Source organism: Mus caroli, unplaced genomic scaffold, assembly GCF_978045245.1.
Source record: "Mus caroli unplaced genomic scaffold, Mus_caroli_1 scaffold_4, whole genome shotgun sequence".
In the NCBI taxonomy this organism is placed as follows: domain Eukaryota; kingdom Metazoa; phylum Chordata; class Mammalia; order Rodentia; family Muridae; genus Mus; species Mus caroli.
In genome coordinates this window covers 131,825,885-131,851,921 of record NW_028227259.1, presented here as the reverse complement: position 1 = coordinate 131,851,921, position 26,037 = coordinate 131,825,885, and the positions used below count along the sequence as shown (strand labels likewise).

Genomic DNA, 26,037 nt, shown 5'->3' with positions numbered 1-26,037 from the left:
AGGATGGGATTGTCAGGCCACTGCAAGAGGAAGGCCATTCTGGACCTCTTAGCGCCAGCTCAGCTGTAGCACAACCATCACTGGGCTCACTGGGTGAGCGGCTGGCTTCAGCTGGAGCAGCGGAAGTGCCCACATGGGACTCAGCCACGAATACCCAAAAGTTACCTTTTCCTTCCTCTCAGATGACAGAACCAGCTTTTAATGTAATGTGGTCTGAGGAAAAGACTCACATGGATGACCCTATTTGTCCATACTGACTATGGTGCTGTGGGGTGAGCCTAACCCATTCTCTTGACTCACGCACAGAGAAAACCTGAGAAGCTGGCAGAGGTCAGGAGCCATGGCAAAGATGAGGGATCACGGCAAGGGTCAGGAGCTATGATGTCTGTGACTGGTCCATACTCCATGGCCTTACATGAGTCCAGGATATATGTGTAATGTCAGTCTGTATATCTCTAACTTACCACGGGCCACCACACCAGACAGACGGAAGAACTACAGAGTAAAGGTTTCAGGGACATGTCTGTGGAGTGCACACACTAAATGGGGACAGAGGTTGATTTGCAGTCAGCCAACCTGGAGCAATCCCAGGTTCCACAGAGCTGTCACCACAGACTCATGTCACCAAAGTGCTGACTTAAGCAGGTCAAGTGGCCTTGAGGGAAGTGCTTTCTCTAGGACCAGTGATACCCCCTTGAAAGCCGCTGAGATCAGTAAAAGGCAGAGAAAGCACACACACACACTTAAGACAATGAGAATAAACACCATGCAAAGAAACACAGGTCTTCAGAGAGCTCAGACATGAATGAGTATGGATGCCTATAAGTCAGCCTTAGGAAAACCACGTGTCTCCCATCCCCCCAGTGAGTAGTCAGTGGAGTGGGGTACGGAGCATACTCAGTAAGTCACTCAGAAACACAAAGGATACAGCCAACTAAACAAAATGAAAAGGTAGCGGACCAATGCTACCTCCAGGGTTGCAGGTGTGCAGAGCCTTGCTCAGACACCTGCAAAAAAAGTTGTTTTGTTGGTGGTGGTGTTTTTTTTTTTTTTTTTTTTTTGTCTTTTTTTGTTTGTTTTTCGAGACAGGGTTTCTCTGTATAGCCCTGGCTGTCCTGGAACTCACTTTGTAGACCAGGCTGGCCCGGAACTCAGAAATCCGCCTGCCTCTGTGCTGGGATTAAAGGCATGTGCCACCACGCTCGGCTGTTTGTTTTTTTTTAAGTGATACAAACAACCATTGTTTGTCTTGGGGCCTGAAAGGAACTGTTCCTAGAGGTTACTCTCTTTCCCTATCATCCTCTCTTTTGGTGGAGACAATATCCTTTCTGAAAGAAAGAAAGAAAGAAAGAAAGAAAGAAAGAAAGAAAGGAAGGAAGAAAGAAAGAAAGAAAGAAAGAAAGAAAGAAAGAAAGAAAGAAGAAGGAAAGAAAAAAAGAAAGAAAGAAAGAAAGAAAGAAAGAAAGAAAGAAGGAAAGAAAGGAAAGAAGGAAGGAAGAAGGAAAGGAAAGAAAGAAAGAAAGAAAGAAAGAAAGAAAGAAAGAAAGAAAGAAAGAAGGAAAGAAAGGAAAGAAGGAAGGAAGAAGGAAAGGAAAGAAAGAAAGAAAGAAAGAAAGAAAGAAAGAAAGAAAGAAAGAAAGGAAGGAAGGAAGGAAGGAAGGAAGGAAGGAAAGAAAGGACCATTTAAAATGTATCCATTGAAAATTTTCTATATGTATACAAAGTATCTCAATCCTATTTACTCTCTCACCCCAGCCCTTAACACATCTCAGCTTCATCTCCCTCTTTTAAGACAAAGAGCAAAAAAAAACCCTCACTAAAATTGGTAGCACATAATTTAGGATCATCCAATGGGTTGTGAGCGTCCTACCAATTACCACATACTCCCAAGAATGCATTACTCTCCCCTGCCCCCACAGCCATCGACTGCCAATAGCTCCTCAGCCAGGGCTGCATCCCTTGGAGCCCCTCCCCCTCTGTGCTGGAGTTTTGTGTGGCCTGATGTTATACTTTAACTGAGTGTGGTGGCTTGAATGAGACATGCCCCCCACCCCGGGCATTGTCTTAGGCGTCTGAACACTAGGTCCCCAGTTGGTGGCGCTGTTTGGGGAGGTTTAGGTGGTACAGCCTTGCCGGAGAAAGCAGACTACTAGGAGGCGAGCTTTGAGATGAAAGGGGACTCTACAGCCACTTTTAATGTGTCCTCTGCTTTGTGACTGCAGCCAAGGATGTGGGCTCTCAGCTTCCTGCTTCTGCCCCGTGTGCCGTGCCGTCTACACCATTATGGACGCTAAGCCTTTAGAACTATATAAGCAACTAAACACTTTCTTCTGTAAGTTGCGCTGGTTGTAGTGTTTTATCACCGCAACAGGAACGTAACTACGGTGCATAGCCGTTGCCAGTTCGTGGGTACCACGACCACATCCTGCCCAGCAGACAGCATTCCACAGCTCTCCTCCTCATCTTCCAGCCCTGGCCTCCAGGAGCTTGGGATGGATGAGGAGGCAGCTGGCTCATTCACAGATGATTAAAAAAAGAAAGGAAAACTGCGGATCTGGTGCGATGGTGGGAAGCCAGCTGTTCCCTGGGCCAAGGAGAGCTCTCCAGCAGAGGAGCTAGCATGAGAATGCCATTCTGCACAGAGACCAGCTCCTGGGGGCCACAATCAGTGGGTCTGGGCAGAGGAAGGAGGGCATGGTGGGTGTGATGCGGGGGCCCCAGCATAGCCTAGCACGTATATCACTCCCTGTATAAAATGGGAAGCACAGTGGGGTTCTCAGACATGTGACTAAACTCCACTATTTCAAACAGGTTCCTTTGCTCAGGACCAGGAAAGGCACTACAATGGAAGTGGCTACTGAGATAAATAGCCCTAACAGGATCAAGTGCTGCCTGACAGAGATGGGACACAGTAGACACTGGGTTCAGCTCTGTCGTGGAGACAGAATTCACAGTACGTGGGGACAGTAGGAAACACAAGCAGAGGCACCAGGCAGGTGACTGAGCCTGCTTGCAGCCCCCTCCTTCTCCTCCAGCATTACCCTTCCAGTGACAGCCCAAGGATGTCCTCTAAGGGACACCTGATGACTTCCAGGGTGCTGACCTCTCATGGAGCAGTACTGTTCTGCTCTGATTCAGCCAGGGGCAGGGATGCCATTAGATCTGCCCTACACCTGGGTACCAAAGCTTGAAGAAGGATCCTGCAGTGGGATTGGTTGAGCCCTCATAGGGTACAGGTAGATGTAAGTACAGGGTACTGAAAGAGTAAGGGAAGGAAGGAAGGAAAGAGAACCCTTCCCTTTCTGTCCCTCTGAGTCACACTGGCTCCTCTCCCGGGTTGCAGGCCCATCCCTAACTCATCTTTTCTTCTTCAGCAACAAAGAGGCAAGTTTGCATTTTGGCAGGTGACTGTGCAGAAGATGGTAAGGACACCATGGAGGTCACTAAAGAAACCATGCACCTTCTCTCCCTCGTGTTTTGGGAGACTTCTTGACAAGCAAGATTCTCCTGATGTTGCCCTCAATGCCTTGGTACTCAGGCCTACACCAAGCCCAAGAGATGCTGAGGTCCAGGCTGGAGCTCACCCCAGGTGCAGTTTCCATGTTTCCTGAGGCATGAGCCCCATCTGGTGGCCCTTTCTATCCAGCCACATTCATCAAGCCCAGGTTCCATGGGTCACTGGGGGCTTCAGTTCTGCCAGACTGTGCCATCTGTCTCCAGCATGGGGCAGCTGTGGGCCTCAGTCAGGAAATGTCCCTTCTCCTGATAAACCAGGATGAATAAAGGTTGAGAGACTTCACTTTATGTGTGGGGAGAGGAAGGTGTTAGGTGAGAAAGTACCAGAATTCCTGCTGAAGGGAGAGCTGAAGGGAGAAAGGAAGGGAGGAAGGGAGAAGGGAGGGAGGGGGAAGGAGGGGAGGATGAAGGAATGTAGGGGGACAGAGTCACAGAGACAGAAAGAGGTGAGAGCACCTATCAACATGTGTGGGAGGGAATGGGACATATTTGCATAAGTATATGTCTGCATGAGTGCTAGCTTTCGTGTGTGTGTATGTGTGTGTTGTGTGTGCATGTGCGTATGTAACCATTTCTGCATCCCTCACCTGGGCTGGACTCTTCCGAGAAACCCAGCCAAGGCACAGGACCCCTCTGTCCAACACTACAGTCCTGGTCTATTCTGCTGGGGGCCAGTGAGCATCCACATGCACAGGGATAGGGGACTGGATGCTTACTGACTGCTTAACTAACTTCTGGGGGCCGGGGGTTGCACTTTTTTTTTTAACATATAGAAGTCACAGGACAACTTACAGAAATCTGTCCTCTCCTCCCACCATTTAGGTCCCAGGGGCTAATACTCAAATCTTTAGGTTCAGTGCTAAGTGCCTTTACCATTGAGCGATCTTGCTGGCGCTCTAAATTTGAATGTGAAATCTCTCTAGATTCAATGATTCAAAAATCTTCTTCAAAGCAATTGGCACGGCATCTGCTACTTCCAAAAGGAAGAGTCTTATCTCCATCTTCTGGATGAAGGAACGGCATACAACCGAGTGTGCCTACACGCCACTGTGGGTTTCAAATGGGAACAAGACCCCTGAGCACTGCCACCTTCCAGGTAGGACAAGTTTGAGAATGGTATTTCCCAGAGTACCTTGCTTTCCCCAAACACAATCAAAGCCATCCCTGCTTAAAGAAAGAGATGTCTTTAAGAAAGGCATAGCCTTGAGAAGAGGGTGCGGCTCTGTAGATAGATGGCATGGTTGGCCTAAGTCTGATCCTTAGTACCACATATGCTCAGTGTGTCGGTGGCCATCTATAATCTCTGCAGCAGGGAGGTGGGAGGGGGTGGACAGGAGGATCGGACATTCAAGGTCATGCTTGGCTATATAGTGAGTTTGAAGACAGCCTGGGCTACATAGACTGTGTGTGTGTCTGTCTGTGTGTGTGTGTGTGTGTGTGTGTGTGTGTGTGTGTGTGTGTTTTAAACATAAGCTGGGTGTACAGAGGTGGCTCACACCTTTAATCTCAGCCCTTGGGAGGCAGAGGCAGGAGGATCTTTGAGTTTGAGACCAGCCTGGTCTACAAAGTGAGTTCTAGGACAGCCAGGGCTACACAGGGAAACCCTGTCTCAAATGAGAGAGAGAGAGAGAGAGAGAGAGAGAGAGAGAGAGAGAGAGAGAAACAGAGACAGAGACAGAGACACATAAGCCATGTCATGTTGGCCACTAAGAATACGAGCTCAAATACAGCATGTCCTTTATAAACATTAGCCACCACCACCATTTGTATCCCCAAGTTTATTTCTCGATAGTTGTTTAAAGAACAAAAAGAAAACCTAGCAAATCAGCTTGAGCCGCCCTTGAAGAGCCCAACTCTGGCAGAATATGAATTCACGATTTCTATTAAATATCATATAGATCTTAATTTTGAAGCTATAAAACTGAGCTATAAAAACACCTAGGAAAGTCGCTGGACTCCTTCCTTCTTAAATGGAGAAATAACCAGATTGTTGAGGTAATGAGAAATCAATGCTGAGCTGGTTCGGGAAGCCTCGTTCAAATTGAAATTTTCCAGAGGTGAAGTGTACAAAACCAGAGCTTATTCTGTCCTGACAGTGAAATGTGCTTAGTCATCAACTTTTTAGATATAAAAAAAAAAAATAGATATAGGCATAAGTATGGGATATAAATATAGAAATATATTATCTAGATATATATAGAGATAGATATACCTCGACATTAGCTATATAGTGAGATTGCATATAGACATAGAGATAGAAAGATGGAGATATGCATATAGATACAGACATAGATATAGACATGGAGAGATATGTAGAGGTAGCTGTAGATGTAGATGCTTCAGTTGGCTCTCCTTGTAAGATCCCCAAACAAATGCCCCATACTGCTTAGTTTTTGTCACCTGGGAAGAGGGAACCTCAATAAAGGAACTGTTTCCATCCGATTGTCCTGTGGGCATCCCTGGGAAGAATTTTCTTGGTTGTTGATTGATGTGGGGGAGTGGGGCCCACTATGGGCGGTGCCACTCCTAGGCAAGGCAGTCATGGGTTGTGTAAGAAAGCAGGCTGAGCAAGCCAGCAAGCAGAACTCCTGCTCCTGCTCCTGCTCCTGCTCCTGCTCCTGCTCCTGCTCCTGCTCCTGCTCCTGCTCCTGCTCCTGCTCCTGCTCCTGCTCCTGCTCCAGTTACCGCCCTGAATTCCCTCAGTGATGGAACTGTGACCCGGATGTGTAAGGCACACAAAACCTTTTCCTTCCCAAGTTGCTTTTGGCCATGGCATTTACCACAGCAATAGAACACTAATACAACCCCTTCCTTCCAGAGTCTTTTCTATGCTCCTGTCACAGGGGTGAGTGTAAGACTTACCACTCACTGTCAAAGGCTTAGGGGCAGGTGCTGTCTCAGGTGCTGAAGAACCACAGACGGGAGAGGCCCAAATCCTGAAAGTGAGCGGGCACCAAATCTCCATTGCCCATTAGCAGGCTGTCACTTTGAAGGGTTGAGCCCTCTAAAGGGGACCTGAGGAGAAGGCTGGAGCCAGGAAAGTGTCAACAAAGAAAGAGATAAAGGCTGGGCACCCTGGACCGCACAGCTGTCTCCAAGGATGAACTTGAACTGCTAGAGTTCTAGATTTGTAGTTACATACTGCCTTGTGCAGTTTCAGGCAGTGCTGGTGCTTGAACTCAGAGCTTCATGCACTCTGCCAGCTGAACCTCATCCCAGCATCTAAAATGGCCACGTTCTTCAGTCTCCACACCCAGGCTTGATGTATGATCCACAGGTTTCCCTCATTCTCCTCTCTTACATGGTGCCTGGACAAATTCAAACTTCATAGTCCACAAACCATGACCGCCCTTTCTTTGCTGACCGTCCACTGAGCCCCAGACTCTGGCCAAGGTTCCTGGCCATGCACCCCACCCCCTTGCACAGGCCCCAATCTCCCAATCTCTCTGAACACTTCAGTCTTTTATTTCCAGCCCTACATTGGAAAACCAGGTTTCTTTATGTTCTCAATTAAGGAATAACAGCTAACGCAGAATGAGTAACTATATTTAGCTTGACTTCAAAGAGCATTTATGCTTACGCATTATTTATGCGCTAGGCATTGCATATACATATTTTAACTCCCAAAGCCGGTGGTCTGACAGGACAGTTCTTCTTAATAAATGAAGTGCTGGTTCTCATACATATTTGAATGCATATTTGAAATTGCTCTAGCTTCCCCTGCATCCAAGTCTAAGTTCTGTGGTTGATTAAAGCCAGTGCCAGCCTGGAGTTCCTTAAAGCTTGCGTTATTTGTTTTTAGAGCAACGTATCCCAGCATACACTGGGTACATGTGACATCCGTGTCTCGCGCACTATTTCGGAGTGTGAAGAATCGCAGCTCTCCCCACACAGAACTAGGAAGGGCTTGCTGTTCTAAACATCCGTCGGTAAAGCCAACGTGAAGATGGTGGGTCCAAACACATCTGTGAGTAAAGTTCTAAGTTCTGTAGTGACAGGGATGGGAGGTTTGGGCTGCCTCTGTGACTCAGGGACTGAGACTCACCTGAGAGGACCTGAACATGAGAGAGGCAGGGTGCTGTGCCCCCAGCCCCCAGAATACACTGTGTCACACACAAGGCATCAGGTAGCTAGAAGACCTTTTCTTCTACTCCACCCTGCCCCTAGACAACAACTTCGGAGAAGACTAGCCGGCAAAGTCCTTGTGCGTTAGTTTTTGGTTTGTTTGTTTGTGTGGGGTTAGTTTTGGTTTTGTTTTAGACAAGGTCTCATGTAGGCTAGTCTCGAACTAGCTATATAACAGAGGTTGACCTTAAACTTCTGATCCTCCTGCTTTTATGGCCTGAATGTTCTATGACAGACAGGTATACACCACCATGCCTGGTTTATACATGCCAAGCGAACATTTAGCCGGCTGAGCTAAAATCCTCAGGTCAGAAGTACCCTGGAAGTCTAGATGCTGCATATCCCTCCAGGGTGAGAAGAGAAGTCACTGAGCATGTTGGACGGCTCTACCTCCACCAGGAGCAGGGAGGCTTAGAAGAACCCCAAATTCATGAGCTTTCTTCGCTCAGTCAGAACTCACACCAATGAGGCAAACACAGGGGAAAGGACTCTCTTTACCTGAGGGTTTGAAAACAGCAGTCCCGTGACTCCATGCTCTACCACAGCCGAGTTCCCAGGGATGTTCCTGGCTAGCACGGGAACTTCCAAATCCATTGCCTGTGAAGATGGGAGGAATGAGGATGAAGGTAGCATCTAAGAACCAGGCAAGGGGGCTGGAAGAAGATGGCTTAGGTGGTAAAGGGCTTGCTCTGCAAGCATCAGGACCTGAGTCCAGTCTCCTGGAACTCTCATAAAATAGATAAATAAATAAATAACCAGGCATGGTGGTGCATACCTATAATCTCAATACTGGGGGTGCGGTGGCAGGGACCAAACCAGGGGGATCCCTAGAACTTACTGGCCAGCCAGTCCAGTCTATTTGTCAGGCTCCAGGTTGCGAAAGACCCTCTCTCACAAACCTAAGGTGGTTGGGGCTGAAGAGATGGCTCAGAGGTTAAGCGTGCTCGCTGCTCTTACATAGGTTTAGAGTTTGGTTGCCTACGGTACCCTAGCTGAATGATAGTTCACAATCACCGGTGACTCTAGATCCAGGGGCTCCAGAGCCCTCTCCAGGCCACCAGGGACACCCCCCCACATGTGTACAATCCCCCCACATAGACACCCATGAGCGTCTATCATTTAAAATAAAAAAATAAATCTCTTTTTTTAAAAAAAAAATGGCAAACTCTGAGAAGAGACAAGCTCTGAGAATCCCGGAACACATTGGGAAGTTGGTCCTGACAGAGCTGGAGCTGGCACAGCCCCGCGCTAGACGGTGTTTGGAAATAGGCCTGCTCGCGTTCAGAGTAAATGCACAGAGCAGGCAGGGAAAGACAGAGGAGGGGCAGAGCCCGGCGCTGGGGGACAGACACACAAAATGCCAGGACACGAGACATACAGCTTCCCTTTTCCAAAACAGACTCACCTGGCCTCCCTAGACTAGATCAAGCTCCTCTTGTGGGGTGGGCAGACCTTCTCTTTCAGGCTCACTAATATCCCTGTGGCCCAGGCCCCCACCCTTAGTAGAGCTGCCTGGGGTGGGGGGTGGGGAGGTGAAACAAACTTTCTCCGTGCTTTAGCTGTCCTGGACCTCATTCTGCAAACCAGGGTGGCCTCGAAATCATAGATTCACCTGCCTGTGCCTCCAGTGTGCTGGGATTAAAGGTGTGTGCTATATACTACACCTGGCTGAACCAGTCTTTATCTTCCAATGGCATGAGGAACACAGCTGCTGGAACCTGTACCCCATAAAAAGAGAACAGCCAGGCTTTAGGGATGCACAGCTCACCTGCAGGGTGTGGCTTGTGAAGATTGCAGCCAGGCAGTCCTGAGTCGGACTGCCCTATCTCTATTATCTCGAACAAGGATTTGCTGCGACTTTGTGGCATGGGTGACCATTCTGACTGATCACTGCTAGTATGGGAGAACGTCTTGATCTGAAGGTGTTCATGCAAACTCACAGAACTGAGCGGAGAGTGGCTTGGGTGAGGTTGGCCAGTGGCCGGCTGGCAGTGTATTTCGTCTACGCAAAGACCACCCAGCCCCTTGCAAAATTCCTTACAGCTTCCACATCCCAAATGCATGCCCTTAGCAAGTCTTTCTAGTTCTGACACTTGAAAAATAGCTTCGGCTTGCTTTTCAAAAGAATAAGGAATGGTCCTGTCCCGTGCCCCCACATAAAATCAATCTCTCTATATCTCACCCCTCCCCCCCCATACTTTGGCACCAAAATGGCACAAGCATTTTAAAACTCTCTTACAGGGCCCTTCAAGGTTTTCCAATCACTAGAGCTAGCATAACTGGCTACGGTCAAGCATGCTCCTGCTCGCTCGTAGCTTTAGATCTTCCACCCTTGTCCCACCGGGGTCCCAAAACCTAACCCAGAGGTCTGGTCTGCATGTTGGCTACATCTCCGTTGGTGGTCCAAACAGGAAAACTGGGAATATGAAGACAGCCCTTTATACTCTTTGTGTATGGGGAGGGGGGTGCTTGCGGATGTGTAGAAGGCAAAGGAAAACTTGGCGTGGCCCCGTCCTCAGAAACTGCCCACCTTGTTTTTTTTGTGTTTCTTCTTTGTTGTTGTTGTTGTTGTTTTTTGAGACAGGGTCTCTCGCTGGCCTGGAGCTCACAGACTCTATTAGGTCCAGCAAGCCCCAGGGGTATATGCCTGGCTCCCCTCTAAGCCTTCTCCATCCCCGGGATTACACTCACAAAGCAACCATGCCTGGTTTTTCCCATGGGTCCTGGGCATTGGACTCAGCACATCAAGCACTGAACTAACTGAGCCATCTCTCCATCTCCCTCCTTTAAGGTAATTCTACTGGGCGGGGGCTTGAGGGGGTGTTAGTATTTCAAATCCACAGTATGCTTGAGTGGGAAAGGCCTGGCGGGCTTTTAGCAATAATCACCGGGCTACTGTGCATCTGGCTGACATTTGCTCTTGACACGTTTTTTCTGCGAGAAGCGTGTATTTTAGCCAATGGGCATTTGTACTTGCCTGCTCCCGAAAGCAGATTCGGAAAGGTCAAAAGTTCACTTCCTGGCCCAGTTGATGGGCGTGTGTTCCGTGATTAACACGCTGGCCATCTGAAGGGATTCTGAAGAGGCACGCTGACCACTCCCCCTAAAATCAACTTCTTTCAGAGCCGGTCTCCCAAAGGTTATTTTGCCTTCTCAAAGGAAGGCCACAGCGACGCTTCAAGAGCATTGGAATTGCTAGCAGCTGCCTTTCCTAGGAGGCAAGCCGAGTGCCACAGCAGTTACACCACAGAGAAAGCTGGGTGTGCTGCTCAGAAAACCATTCAGCAAACTTCAGGCCCTTGGCCTTTTCTTAAGAAATAGGAGCAGAGAGGGGAATGTGTATGGAAGTACAGTTGGGCACCTTCTCTACACTGGGTTAAAAGTTAGTTGCTGGGGGCAACAAACCGCCCCAGTGGCTGGGGCTGAGCACCCGACCAAGGCTGACAGTTATCACAGAGTACAGGCTTCTTTGCCGGACACAAAGATGACACAAGATCATGTCATGCACTTCTAGAGCAATTGATGCAAATTCATACTTGCTCCAAGGTATCTAGACACCCTCATCTGGTATCCACCGACAACCGCACTCACTTCTTTGTACGCCCACACAGACACACGTATATACATGTAACTTAAAATTTTTAAATAAATCGTTTTTAAAAATTGGAGAAGAGAAAGAATGGTACCACATCCTGGGCATTCGAGCTGCAGTTACCTCCAAGATGGCGGCTGACATGCCCTCAGAGACTGAGCTGTTGACCAGCGCAAAGCAGCTCTTCACCACTGCATGCAGATCTTCCTGGCACATCTCTCGGATCAGCCGCACCCCTGCAGCCCTGAAGAGGACAGAGCAGAGGTAGCACAGCTGTTTCAGCCCTCTTCACAGCCCCACTCATTTTTTTTTTCTTTTTTGTTTTTTCGAGACAGGGTTTCTCTGTATAGCTCTGGCTGTCCTGGAACTCACTTTGTAGACCAGGCTGGCCTCGAACTCAGAAATCCTCCTCCCTCTGCCTCCAGAGTGCTGGGATTAAAGGCGTGCACCACCACGCCCGGCTCAGCCCCACTCAATTTTATGTGAACAATTAAGACCCAACTTGTATATCGAGTGAAACTGGGTCCCTTATTACTGGCAGAAAAAAAAAATGCAATTTAGACAGATACACTGATCAGTTGTTTCCAAAGAGACTATAGCAGTCTGCACCGTCATCAGCTAAATACAAGGAAGCTCCTTCATTCTTCCAAATCTTTGTTAAGATTTATTTATGTGTATCAGGGTTTGACCGAAGAATGCATGTGTGTATGTACCATGTGACTGCATTACACACAGAGGCCAGAAGACGGCATCCCATCCAGATGCCCTGGAACTGGAAATACAAGTGATTGTGAGCCATCCTGTGGGTGCTGGGAATTGAACCTGGGTCCTCTGCAAGAGCAGTCAATGCTCTTAACCAACTGAGCCATCTCTCCAGTCCCCAAATCTTTGTTATTTTAAATAATTGCATTTTTCCCAGTGTCATTAGTAAAAAAAATAAAAAACAAAAAACAAAAACAACCCTATCATCTTCAAGACCTCTTCACTAAATCAGGTATAGAGGCATGCACCTAGGGCCCAGGCACATAGAGGCTTCTGATTCCAGGCCAGCCTGGGATCTGCAGCAAGACCCTTAGCCAGAAACCAGTGCTTCGCTCTGGCCTTTCCCCAGATGACTAGGGAGATAGAGTGTCTTACACTTTGAGTGAGTCCATTTATTGGCCTCTACCCCGTAACCCAAAGCATGACCTTGGGAGGTCACAGGGAACATTTTAGGAGGCTGCACTTTCAACCCTGCTTAGAGCAGAAACAGAGGTCAGTAAGCTGGGGCTTGAACTGCTCACTCTGCCACGCAGAATTCCCAGTGTGCAAGATGCCGTCGGCCTGCAGGTGCCCCTGCCCGTCATTCTTACCTCCTTACCCGCTCTTTCACTTCCCTTGTAAACACTGGATCTACCTGGAAAAAGGAGGGACAAGAAACCCTTAAAAATGGCACATGGCTCAGCAGGTACAGGCCCTTGCCTCAAAAGCCTGAGGACCTAGACATGATCCCAGAAACTCACGTGGTTGAAGGTGATAACTGACTCCCGAATGTATTGTCCTCTGCCTTCACATATGCACCATGACGTGTACACACACACACACACACACACAATTCTTTTTTTAATCCAATTCTGCAGATGGGAATGAATGGTAGAGCAACTAACTATCGAACACAGAACCCTAAGTCCAGTTCCTAACACTCCATAAACCAGGTGTGATAATGGAAAGCCGGTGACCTCAACACATGCAAGGAAGCAAAAGGACCGTGAGTTCAAGACCATCTTCCACTGTGTGGCAAACTCCAGACCAGCCCAGGATATTTGAAAGACGTTGTCTGGGGCTGGAGCAAACCTGACCTAAATCTAAGTCTTCAGCACACGAATCCTAACAGGATCAAAGCCCACCCAGTAGTTCTGAAAGGAAGAATATACAAGAAACAGACGAACAGCCCAAGTCCAGCCCTTACACAAGGAAGATAAGAAAAGAGAAGTGGGCAGGGTCTGTGTGTAACATCCTCTCTGAACGTAGAGCCCAGGGAAACCCAAGGGCTTCAAAGGACAGTGGAGAGTGCCTACAGACAGGACAATTTAACTGTCCAATCCTTCGGGGAAAGGCTTGCTTTCTTAAACAATGCAGATGGAATTTGTCATAAAAATCCATCAAGGGAACGAGTGGGAAGCCTTCATCAAAGCAGCCCATGGAACTGAGGTTTGTTTTAGGAGCCCTCTCAGAAGTACAGTTTTTAAAGCAAGGGCACGCCCCTAGGCTGATGAATTATAAAACGTGTTTATCCGTGTGAGCATTATTCAGACACAAAGAGAAGGGACTACATTATGCAGTAGCAGACTCCAGAAAACATTCTGCTAGGCTAGGCTTGGAGGTGCACACCTGTGATACAGGACTGGGGGTAGAGGCAAGTGGGTCAGAAGTTCAAGGTCATGCCTGGCTCCATACAGAGTTCAAGGTCAGTTCCCTTCCCTGAGGCGGAAGAGTCATCAACCTCCTTGCAACTCACCACAAACTCTTCCCAGAGACATCCAACCGGCTACACCTGACTGACTAACTCCGTCAGATTGGTCCCTCCGCCTCCCACCTGGCCACTATTATCAGCTGTGAATACGATTTTCAAACAGTTGTAAAAAAGCATTCTTCAGCACAAAACTCTAGTGTCACCGAGATAAAGATGGCTCAGTGGGTAAAGGTGCTTGCCGTCAAGCCTGACCTGAGGTGACAATCCAGGACTCACATGCACCATGGCACACCTGCCTCCTCCAAAATAAAGAAGTCAATAATAATGTAATTAAAAAAAAAAAATAGGGGCCAGGAATGGTGACATTCACCTTTTTTTAAAAATTAGGTATTTTTTCTATTTACATTTCAAATGTTATCCCCTTTCCTGGTTTCCCCTCCGAAAACCCCCTATCCCCTCCCCACTTCCCCTCCTCCCCAACCCACCCATTCCTGTTTCCAGGCCCTGGCATTCCCCTAACTGGGGCATCGAACCTTCACAGGACCAAGGACCTCTCATCCCATTGATGACTGACTAAGCCATCCTCTGCTACATATGCAGCTGGAGCCATGAGTCCCTCCATGTGTACTCTTAGGTTGGTGGTTTAGTCCCAAGGAGCTCTGGGGTTACTGGTTAGTTCATATTGTTGTTCCTCCTAGGGGGCTACAAACCCCTTCAGCTCCTTGGATACTGTGCCATTTACCTTCAATCCCAATATCTGAGAGGCAAAGGCAGGTGGATCTCTTGTAAGAATGAGGCTTGCCTGGTCTATGTAGGGAGTCATCCAGACGTGCACAATAAGATCGTGATTCACAAAGAAAAAAAGAGAAAGAAAAAAGAAAGAAAGAAAGAAAGAAAGAAAGAAAGAAAGAAAGAAAAAAGAAAGAAAGAAAGAAAGAAAGAAAGAAAGAAAGAAAGAAAGAAAGAAAAGAAAAGAAAACTTATTTCAGGAGGAATGAAGAAAGAGAGCTTGATGACATCTGCATGCACACACACAAATGAAAATATAAATACATCTTTACAACTTTTTTTTTTTTTAAGCCCAGACCTTGCTTCAAAGACACAGCAAGGGTGTGAACCCAGCTCAGGGATTCGGGATGCTAGCAGCCCCTCCTGACTGTGGCTCCAGCCAGGCTGCAAAGAAAGTAGCTTCAATTCCTGTTCTCATTTACACGGTGCCAATAGCCATCATGAATTACAAGCACGCTGGCTAGCTGAAAGCAAATGCCGGAACAGCGCGCTTTATAATGCCAGGTGATATAATGCCTTTGTCTAGAAACTCTGTTTCGCTTTCTTCTGACAGGAAGCACTGTGTGGTGGGCCTTGAATCTTTCCAACTGTTAGGATGCCTGCTTAAGGACTGATGGTGTTACATTTACTGACAGTCCTGGGGCCACTATGTGCCTGGAAATTAGTAGGGTTATATTATATCAAACATGAATGCATAAGAATTTGCAATTATCCCTAGAAAGATCTGTGCAGAGAAGAGCTCATAGCTACGAACAACAAATTGCTACTGTTTTAGCTGTTTATAATTAATACTCAGTGGCCACCTAAGCCAGAAAAACATGTGCTAAGCCCTTTAAAACCATTTACTTAGTTCTAGCAACAATGTCATTACTGAACTCTTCTATACAGGAGGACTCAAAGAGGTTGTGTAACTTCACCAGAGTCCCAGAGCAGGAAAACGATTGGGCCAGTATCCTAGTCTGGGCAGACTGGAAGCCAAGTTCTCTTGGTTCTGTTTAGTTTCATCAGATAGCTCTCCTACAAAGCTCAAGGAACAGAGGCTGGAGAGATGGCCCAGTTGGTAAAGTGTTTGCCTTGTAAGCATGAAGACCTGAGTTCAATCCCCAGACGCCACATTTTAAGAAAATCTAGGTGTCAGGGATGGAGAGATGGCTCAGTGGTTAATTAATAGTACTAACTGCTCTTGCAGAGGACCAGGTTCCCAACATCCAACTCAAAACCATCATTTGTAACTGCAGTTCCATGGGATCTGATACCATCTGCTGGCCTCCAGGAGCCCCTATACTCAAGTGGTGAATAATATTATATACATACACACACACATATATGGTGTGTGTAGGTATATGAACACACACACATTATAATCAGGCACACATACATGCAAAAGAAATAATTTAAATGAATAATTATGGTACATGCTCATATTTCTAGCTGGGGGGAGAGGAATGGAGGACACTTGACCCTTCCTGGAGAGTAAGCATTGTAGCCAAGTCTGTGAACCCCAGGACAACGACAGACCCTGTCTCAAAACGACAACAAAAAGGTAGATGGTCCCCCACAGGAAACTGCACCCATCTGCAGTGAGCCCATGAGCACATACACACACAGGCACACATAGACATATCCGTGTGCACACACGCGAATGCAGGCTATAAAAACCCATGAAGTTCCTGCCACTTTCCTCACTGTTCTCCCTCTGGCCAACCTGCGTCCCAGTCTCCAGGAGTCATCATCCTCCAGGATGCAGCCAGTGTCCTATCTCTAAAATGCTTTCACTCCCCCTGACAGTCCTGGCCAGAAGCCACACCTCCCCGAAAACTATCCTGCCTGCTACCTGCCACCCCCAGGGTCACCATCTACGATAGCTCTGCCTCTCTTTCCGCTGCACCTCGGTCTCCTTCCCTGGCTCCCACACAGTGACTAGAACAGTCCTGTGCACGAGAACCCCCTTTTGACTTCCCACTCCTGAGGCCTCATGCTCAAATTCTTAAGCAACCAGATGCCAGCAGAACCCTAGCCTATTACAATGTGAAAGTCAGCCCTCCAGGGAAAGCTCCCTTCTAGGCTGGCAAGATGGCTCAATGGGCAAAGGTGGTTGCCACTAAGCAGAGTGACCTAAGCTTGTTCCCAGGGATACACCACCCCCCAACCTGGGACACTGTAGGAGGGAACCGATACCTGCAAGTTGTCCTTTGATCTCTAGACACATGCATCATATCACGCACATGCATTTGCGCACCCTCGCGCGCACACACAAATATTTAAAAAGGGAAAACCTTTCCTTCTACATGTTAATTTTCACCTTAAAATTTTACATGGGTTTGTTTCTGCCAGCCCAGTCCTCTTTTTGTCTTTATTAGCATGCACTGGCTCTCAAGATGAACTGTTTGGGGAAAGATAATTTGTCAAGGATACAAGTTGTGTTCCGAGACGGCTAGAATGCAAAGCTGGGGACATAGCTAAGGAGTGAAAAACAAGCCTTAAGATGAAACTACAATCGACACCGGCTTTCTCTGGGTTTACTTTCCACATCGGTTCACTTTCAAATCTCTTAGTGAAGCCGAGTGTAACAAAACACAAGATGAAGAGGAAAGGAGGAGTGGATGTTTTTATTTAATGAAATTTTTAAAGGGGGGGGGGGGAGGAAAGCTTTGAAAGCAGCAAGAGAAGAATTCTCATTTCCTCCTTCCAAGCTTGTTTATTTCCTAACAAAAGATATTGTTTCAACTCGAAGGCTTAGGGGAAATAATCTTTGCTATTAAGAAGTTGCTGGGGGAAGTCATTAGGCTGTCATGCCCAAAGCAAGCGTTCCCTCGCCTCCAGCACGCCTCATCAAAGAGCTGGGGAAGGTGCCATACAAGATGCCCTGTGAGTGGGAACACTTCTCTCAAACAGAGAAACTGAGAGATCAAAGGAGCATCCATTGGAAACCCACGCTGAATTCAGAGCATCCCGCAGCTACAACAGGATCCCGGCAGTCAGAGCGGGAAGGGAACATTGACTTTAATAGTCCCTTATGCTTCCTGTAGTCCCAGGACACTCCCCCAAGGACAGGAAGAGCTCGCTTTCGTTAGTACTGGGCCAGGAAGAAGGTACTACTCTCTTAATCATTCCTATTTTGCAGACGTGGAAACTGAGGCATGTGGTTAAGTCAAGAGCAGTTAGGTAATTATCATCAAAGTCAATGAAGGGCATGTCACCCTTCAGACGAGCCATATGACCTAGCTTTTCTCACAACACAGAGGCAGGTCTGGCCCAAAGACGGGGCAGAGTTAACTGACCGGCCATCAGGTCATGGTAGTGAGACCACGGCAGGCACCAGGCACCCATGTGCTGCATATCCATAATACAGGTCAAACATTCATGTACATAAACTAAATCTTGAAAACAACATGTGTGTATTACATAGACAGTTTGGGATTCCGTTGTTGTGGCCATTGCCGTGCAACCCCGAGTCTCAGCCCACCAGCTCCTGGCTCATCCTCACTTCTCCCCACTGAACAGGGTCTGGTGAGTGGCCTCACAGAACGGTCCTCTCTCCCTATTAAAGGACACCCTGACACCCTCTTCCTGAACCTGGAATATCAGCAGGTCTTAGAAGCAAAGTGGGAGGGACTCTTTTTTTTTGTTTGTTTTTTTTAAATCTTAGACGCCCAGCCTTGAGTGACCCTTGTCCCAGTGAGCTGTCTCATGCTCATTCCCAATGGTTTCCTCATTGAGCTCTTAAGATGAGGTATGTCAGTGAGCCTACAGTGTCTTCACCAGAGTCTGACACATAAACGGGATTCCTGGAAGGTGGCAGAGGTAGTTGCTGCTGAACACCACAGTGATTCCGCAATAACTGCCAGACTCTGCTTCACTGGTCATGATCTAGCCAAGTTGATACAATTTTGCAACAAGCCATAGGACTGTGACCTGGAAAAGCTAAGTAAGCCTGCTGAGCGTCCATCCCTCTTACACCATAAGTGCTATTTGAGACTCGAGCTCGGCAGAGAGCAAGAAATGGACTAGAAGAAAGTGCGCTCCTATCAGGGTCCAGACAGGAAGATTCGGGAGGGTAAGGGTTGGTATTAATGCACTGTATGCTTTGGCCATTAAAGGAAGAATTTCAATGTGTCCTGACATGTGGACACTTGACAAACCCACCTCGTCAGTACATGAGTCCCTGATACTGCAGCAAATACTCAAAGTCAAGTACAAAGTGGCTTAAGTCTCCTCCAGTTCCAGACTTCAGAACAAGGATAAACTGAGCACTTGGGTGTGAGCATTACAGACGTGGAGAGGTTGGGAATGGTAAAGAATGAGGTTGTATTGAGAGGGCAGAGGAGCATATCTGAGGACCCGGACCTGAGCCAGAAACGTCACTGAGGAATCTCATCTCAAGAGGAGCAACCAACCGTACAGGCCTTGGGAGGGAGAGCCACTGACCTGCCTCCATCAGACAGGCCTGTGGACAAGTCTGTGGGACATTTTCTTGATTGTTGATTGATGTGGATAGGGCCCAGCCCACTGTGGGCGGTGTCATCCCTTAGGTGTTTGGTCCTGGGTTGTATAAGAAAACTAACTGAGCAAGCCCGGAAGCAGCAAGCAGCGTTCCTCCATGGCCCCTGCTTCAGTTTCTGCACCATTAGAGTTCCTGCCCTGGCTTCCCTTTGTGATGGACTGTAAGTCAAATGAACCCTTTCCCTGTCTAAGTTGATTTTGACTATGGTGAACATCCCAGGGGCAGAAAACAAACAAGGGCTGGAATCAGAGAGCTGCATCTTGCTGGCCATGTTGTTTTTGTCCTTTGTTTTTGTTTTTGTTTTGCGGGGGTGGGGGGAGGTTGGTGGTAGGATTGTGGAAGGATTTGAGAGTTTGGGACTGAAGGAGCCATTGAGTACTGCTGGTTTGCTGTTGGGGGAGGTTGGAGGATAATGCTGAGAGCGGCATACATGATGGAGACCCGGCTTACTGGTACCTGAGGAGAGGTTCAGAGTCTCTCAGAAACACTAGCAGGACCATTCCTTCCTGTGAGGTTTTGAAATTGCAAGTCTTTGGTTCCTGGTTCTCTGGGACAGAAAAGTCAGCTGCGATTTATTTAGGAGACACTAACACCTTCTAGAAGGTGGGGTCGGCACTCAGAAGCTGTGGTCCAGGAGGCCGAGGCTGCGAGGCTTAAGCTGGCAGTCAAACTTAGATGTAAACCATGGTCCTGGTTTGAGGGTGTAGGGGACTTAGAACAACCTGTGGCAGGGCTGGAGTCCCTTCAGAGAGGTTAGAAGATCTTTGGTGGAGGTATATAGCCTCAGCTCTAACAGAGGCTTTAGGCTTGAAGGGGTCATGGAGAGAATCTGAGCCTTAATGCCATAAGGCAGGGTCAGAATCCCTGAAACAGCATTCCTCAACCTGTGGGTCTTGACCCCTTGGAGGGGGGTGGAATAAAATGACTCTTTCACGGGGGTCCCTTATAACCATTGGAAAACACAGATATTTACATTATGGTTCACAACCGTTGCAAAATTACAGTTACAAAGTGGCTATGAAAATAATGTCATGGCTGGGGGTCACCATAGCATGAGGAACTGTGTTAATGGGTCACAGCGTTTGGAAGGAAGATAAAAACAGCCCTAAAACAGAGGCCAGAAAGAAAAGGTACAGCCTCAGTTGCAGTGGCGATCTCACGACTGTGGAGTTCGGGAGGTGGGGGGAGTGGAGTTGGGGGGGGGGGGAGAAGGGAGAGAGGAGAAGGGGAGAGGAGAAGAGGAGGGGGGGGAGAAGGGAATAGGGGGAGAAGGGAAGAGGGGGAGAAGGGAAGAGGGGAGAAGGGAAGAGGGAGAGAAGGGAAGAGGGAAGAGGGGGAAATGGGGAGAAGGGAGATGGGGGAGGAGAGAGAGGAGAGAGGGAGAGACAGAGGCTAGGCAGTGAGAGAGACCACTGGTAAGGGTTGAAGCCTTAGATACAGGAGCCACCCCAGAATATTGAAGATGCCAGACAATAGTGACCACTCAGAGACAGTGGCAGGTGTTGGGTGGAGCTCACCCAAGTATGCAGTGACAGAACCTAGAGCTGGGGCTGCCTACGTGTCTTAGAGCCTGCTTCACGAGAGTCCCAGATGTTGGGCAGTGAACTGTTTACAGTGTTGGGGTTTGGTTCTGCCCTGCTTGGATGCTAACTGAGCCCTGGTTCTTCCCGCCTAAAAATGACAAGTGTGTAGCTTATTTGGAACTTGGTAGGAAGCCACAGCTAAGAAGCTTCGCTATTTTAAAGAGACTTTGAACTTTTAAAGTGTTGGAATTTTTTACTTAAGACCACGGGGGCTTCTAATGTTTGCTGTATTATGCACTCTGTCATGAGAGTAACTCGAGATCCCGTGTCGCTGTGGCCTCTGACATGGTTGCACAGTTTTTGTATGTGTGTATAATGTATATTTCAAATCCTTTTTTATATGTCTGGCTGCACGCATATTGCGGGACAACATTTGGGAATTGGTTCTCTCCTTCCCTGATATGGATCCAGGGGATTGAACTTGAGCCATCAGGCTAAACAAGCAAGCACCTTTACCCACTGAGACAGTTTACCAGCCCCTCCCCTCTTAGTTTGTCTTTATTATCATTTTCTTGTCTCATTCTGAGAGGTAGACGTGATTATTCCCAAAGTCTGGGAGAATGCAGAGAACAGCTGTGCATGCTGGGAAGGTCCACGGGGAACTAAAATAAGACAAATAGATAAGAGTCTGAGAAACGATATCAAGCAATCCCTCGGTTGGGGGGGGGGGGCGCAGGGGATGCTTCTGAGGGAGTGAGTGAACGTGAGGCTAGCCGCTCAATGAATGCAATATTGGAGAATCTGTTTCCTTCAGATCGAAGCGTTTCCTCCTGGGTGGAGGCTTAGGGGAGACACAAGCTAGCCACTATACTCACTGGGCCTCCTGAGGTCGCAGAAGCAAGGAAGCAGTTGCTGGCGAGGAGGGCACCCTTCGGTAGAGCTGGGGGCAAGTTGGGCAGGGAGCTCCAGGGATGTATCATCATCCAGGCTCGGGGATAGGGGGTTTGGTGATGCATCTAGCTGCCTTTGAGTCCTCCCTGCTCCTGTCACCAATAATCTCATTGGTTCACCAAGATGGACTTGTACACATTAGTTTCCTCGGTCTCTGTCAGGGTGTCCATTAGCAAACACTTCCACCTTGCCTATTACCCATCTGGCCAAACAAAGCAAAGTGGTGGGGGTGGGGGCGCTCATCCTGCACAGATGAGAATTCTACTCAGCAGATGATGTAACTGTCTCAGCTCACCCAGGGCACTACTTTGATGTACTGTCACTTGGGTGTCCTACAAACTTAGCAGGGAGTTGTGGAGGTAAGAGGCCAGGATCAGGACATTAGCAGGCTAGGTGTCCCCCTGAGGTGCGCTTCCTGGTTCATAGGTAGTGCTTCCTGGTTCATAGGTAGTGGCCTCTTGCTGGGTCCACACACAATGAATAAAGGCAAGGCAAAGTGGCTCCCTGGGGCTCCTTTTATATGGGCCCTGATCACATTGATGAGGGCTCCCTCCATCCCCTGGGTCCAGGCATCTCCCAGAGGCCTCATCTCATTACATTACAAAAAAAGGATTTCAGTAGAGGAGTTTAAAAGGAACAGATACACAGTGGAAAGCCTAGAACAGAAGCCACAGGAAGAGGGCCATGCAGCTAGGAGCAGAGAGTACACTTGGTTTTCCAAACTTCTCTAGGGCAAACAAAAGGCCACATTCATGAGGTGTGGTCTCAGCACTGAGGAGGAACTAGGAGATAGGCAGATGTCTGCTCCCCATGCATCTTGCAAGAGTCAACACAGGGCGGAGAGGGGAAGTTTCCTGGCCAGAGCTACCAAAAGTCAAACTTGATGTGTGTGTGTGTGTGTGTGTGTGTGTGTGTGTGTGTGTGTGTGCCCGTGCCCAACAGCACAAGGTCCCTAAACAGTAGCCAGCAGCATGATCTGACACTTGGTTCAGTATCACTTCTGCATCCACAGTTTGAAACATTTTGGACCATTCATAGTGACTTAGAAGAACTTTTGTCTTTTATATTTTAAAATAAGTTCCTCTTCATATGACCCTCTGGCTTTCTAATTATCCTTTGCAGTCATAAATTAGTTTGAATTAATTGTAATCTTTACAGTAAATCAGCCATATAAGAGATCAGCAGATATAATCTTTGGCCTGTTCTCTCTCTCTCTCTTTCTTTCTTTCTTTCTTTCTTTCTTTCTTTCTTTCTTTCTTTCTTTCTTTCTTTCTGTCTCTCTCTCTCTTTCTCTCTCTCTCTCCCCTCTCTCCCTCCCCCTCCCTCCCTCTTTCTTTCCCCCTCCCTCCCCCTCCCTCTCTTGCTCCCTCCCTCCACCTCCCCCCACCTCTGTATGTGTGTGTGGTTTTGGGAACTGAATCCAAGGCTGTGCACAACAACTTTGGGGAGTGCTCTACCACTGAGATATGATTGAGATGGTTTTCTTTCTTTCTCTCATTTTTAAAATTTTTTTATTTTATTTTATTTATTTTTGATTTTTCAAGACCGGGTTTCTCTGTGTAGCCCTGGCTGTCCTGGAACTCATTCTGTAGACCAGGCTGGCCTTGAACTCAGAAATCTGCTTGCCTCTGCCTCCCAAGTGCTGGGATTAAAGGCATGTACCACCACTGCCTGGCTGATTTTCATTTTTTAAACATATTTTACATGTAAACATGTTTTGCATGCATAAATGCATGCGCACCACATGTGTGCATTGCCTGAAGAGCCAGATGAAGGCACTGGACCCCTTGAAACTGGAGTTACAAATGGTTGTGAGCTGCCATTTGGGTGCAGGGAACCAAAGCCAAGTCCTTTGGAATAGTAGCTCATGCTTTTAACAACTGAGCCATCTCTCCAGCCCCATACTTTTCTTTATGTTTTTGTTTTTCATACTTTTCAATTTTTAAAAAAGGTAAATTATTAGCCAAAGGAGATAGCTTGTCAATAGAGGTGCTTACCACCATGCCTGACACCTAAGTTCAATCCTTGGGACCCACACAGGAGAAAGACTCCTGAAGGTTGTTCTCTGACCTCTGTGTGTGTGGTATGATACATGAATATCCCCCACACACACATACAGCGCAAATAAATAATAGCATTTAATAAAAAAAAAGGGGGGGGAACTTACTTTAGTTTCTTAAAGAAAAAAAAAATGCCTAGACATGTAGAAGAGGAACATAAACCAGTTATAGAAAATGTATTATGTGTCGACAGAAGAGATGCTGGAGAGATGCCCCTGCAGTTGGAATATATACTACTCTTTACAAAGAACATGAATTCCATTCTAAGCACCCACATTGGGCACCAGACAACCACTTGTGAATCTGGGTATAGAAGGACAGTGCCCTCTGCTGGCCACAATGGGAACCACACACACACACACACACAACTTGAGAAAACAAAGTCAGAGCTGGGCGTGGTGGCGTACACCTTTAATCCCAGCACTTGGGAGGCAGAGGCAGGCAGATTTCTGAGTTCGAGGCCAGCCTGGTCTACAATGTGAGTGCCAGGACAGCCAGGGCTATACAGAGAAACCCTGTTTCGAAAAACCAAAAAAAAAAAAAAAAAAAAAAAAAACCCAAAGTCAGTGGGCTGGAGAGATGGCTCAGTGGTTAAGAGCACTGACTACTCTTCTGAAGGTCCTGAGTTCAAATCCCAGCAACCACATAGTGGCTCACAACCCTCCATAATGAGATCTGATGCCCTCTTCTGGGTGTTTGAAGACAGTTATAGAGTACTTACATTTAGTAAATAAAAAAATAAATAAATCTTAAAAACAAACAAACAAAAACAAAGTCAAGAGGAAAAAACCAGCTATCAGATAGGCATTCACAGCCCATGAACTCACCTCAGGACCTACGATCACCATGTAAACATTGGGTGTTTCTTGATGCCATTCTTGGGAAGGAAAAGAAAAAAAAAAAAAAAAGAGAAGAAGAAAAAGGACTTAGAATGGAGCTCACATGGCTTTCAAGTCACAGCTTGGAAAATAATTCAGCTTAACTACAAATGACTCCACTTTGAGTTTTGTCTTCTTAGCTCATTAAGCATTCATTCAGTCTATCCAGAATCAATTTCATTTATTCAGAACACCTACGTGTCACTGTATGCTTTTACATAAGGAACTCTTTCTTTTTGGACTGAAGCAATGGCTCGGTGGTTAAAAGCACTTGCTGCCCTTGCAGAGGATCAGAACTTAGGTCCCAGCAACTACATGGCAGCTGTAACTCCAATTCTGGGGGATCTGATGCCCTCTTCTGGCATCCACAGGTACTGCATACACATATAACGCTGTCAGACAAACACATAAAATAACAATAAATGGATCTTTATAAAAAGTGGTAAGATTTTTTTAAAAAACTAACTTAGGCTCATAATTATTTCTAATTTGTCTGACATCCTTCACACGTGAAGCTGCAAGTCTACACAGAGATATTAATCCTGTAAGTTACCAAATGGCTACTGGCTGTGTCCCAAGTGATCATCTAGGAACAGTCTGCTTATATGCAATAAACAAAGCGGGCGGGGGCTAAGGTCCCACTGGGCATGAAGGCTCACACTGTAACTCCTGCACTTGGGATGCTGAGGCAGGAGGATTGAGAGTTGGAGACCAGCTGGGAGCACCCAGTACGAACAGAAAGCCAAGGCACATCTCTACTTGCAAGTCCCCCACCCCGAGGAGGGCGTAACACATACCTGAGAATGCATCCACAAGGTACAGAGGATCCTTCACTGGTCTGAGTCCACAGATTATAAGGAATATGTACAGGTTGTCAGCACTTTGGTCAATCTCTGCAATGTAAGAGCGTGGGACACCGGCTAAGTTACCCGGCAACAGTGACGGCACTGCAGCAAGGAGACCAGAGGTCAGCAGCTCACGCTGGCCTTCCCGCCCCTAGCGTGATCTCTAAATGCCTTGTCGCACACATTAGATTACATAGGTAAGTCTGAGCTTTATTCTAGCTATGAAATGCAAGGTTTCTGCCATAGAGGGGGAAGGATGGAGGCGGGGGGGGGGGGGCGGGGGGGGAGGGCGGGGTGTGTGTGTGTGTGTGTGTGATCCAGCCACTACTGAGAGAAATCAGCAGGCCCAGGAAGGACTTGGGTAGTTTCAGTTGATGCAACTAGAAAAGAGGCTTTATGGATGGATGACTGGGGAATTCACAGATGCGTGGTAGGTATGAACATATGTCCATAGGAATCGGAAACACACATACGTCTCCCCATCCTGTTGTTTTTTTTTTCTGCATTTGCCAGTTGGATTTGTCAACTTTACCTCAGAAAACTGTAACAGTTCTAAAAGTAGATATGTATGTTTATGAAGTGGTTTTTTTTTTTTCTCTTTCTCATTTGTTTGTGTTTTCTTTCTTGTGGGTAGTACACGAGATAGTATCTCTTATAATAATAGTCCAGGCTGGCCTCAAACTTGCCTTGAATTTCTGATTCTCCTAACTCCACCTCCCAAGTGGACTAGAGGGAGATACCACCATTCCCAATTCATGCAGGGCTGGGATCGAACCCAGGGCTCCCTGCATGCTAGACAAGC

The 26,037-nt window shown here is 47.4% G+C and overlaps 1 protein-coding gene across 5 annotated transcripts in view; it reads right to left on the bottom strand.

The window, feature by feature from the left end:
- Glt1d1 (glycosyltransferase 1 domain containing 1) overlaps positions 1 to 26,037 on the bottom strand; it is a 91,657-nt gene that overhangs the window by 6,279 nt on the left and 59,341 nt on the right. For 4 of the 5 annotated variants that reach the window (XM_021163965.3, XM_021163963.3, XM_021163964.3 and 1 more), the window contains 5 exons: positions 25,188 to 25,283; positions 24,340 to 24,389; positions 12,586 to 12,629; positions 11,357 to 11,477; positions 8,140 to 8,238 (listed from right to left, as the gene is read on the bottom strand). In XM_021163965.3, the coding sequence (XP_021019624.1) occupies positions 8,140 to 8,238; positions 11,357 to 11,477; positions 12,586 to 12,629; positions 24,340 to 24,389; positions 25,188 to 25,283 (410 nt within the window). Of the gene's footprint in view, positions 1 to 8,139; positions 8,239 to 10,618; positions 10,745 to 11,356; positions 11,478 to 12,585; positions 12,630 to 24,339; positions 24,390 to 25,187; positions 25,284 to 26,037 lie in introns of all 5 variants that reach the window. The other variant, XR_015047002.1, reaches the window with a different exon arrangement.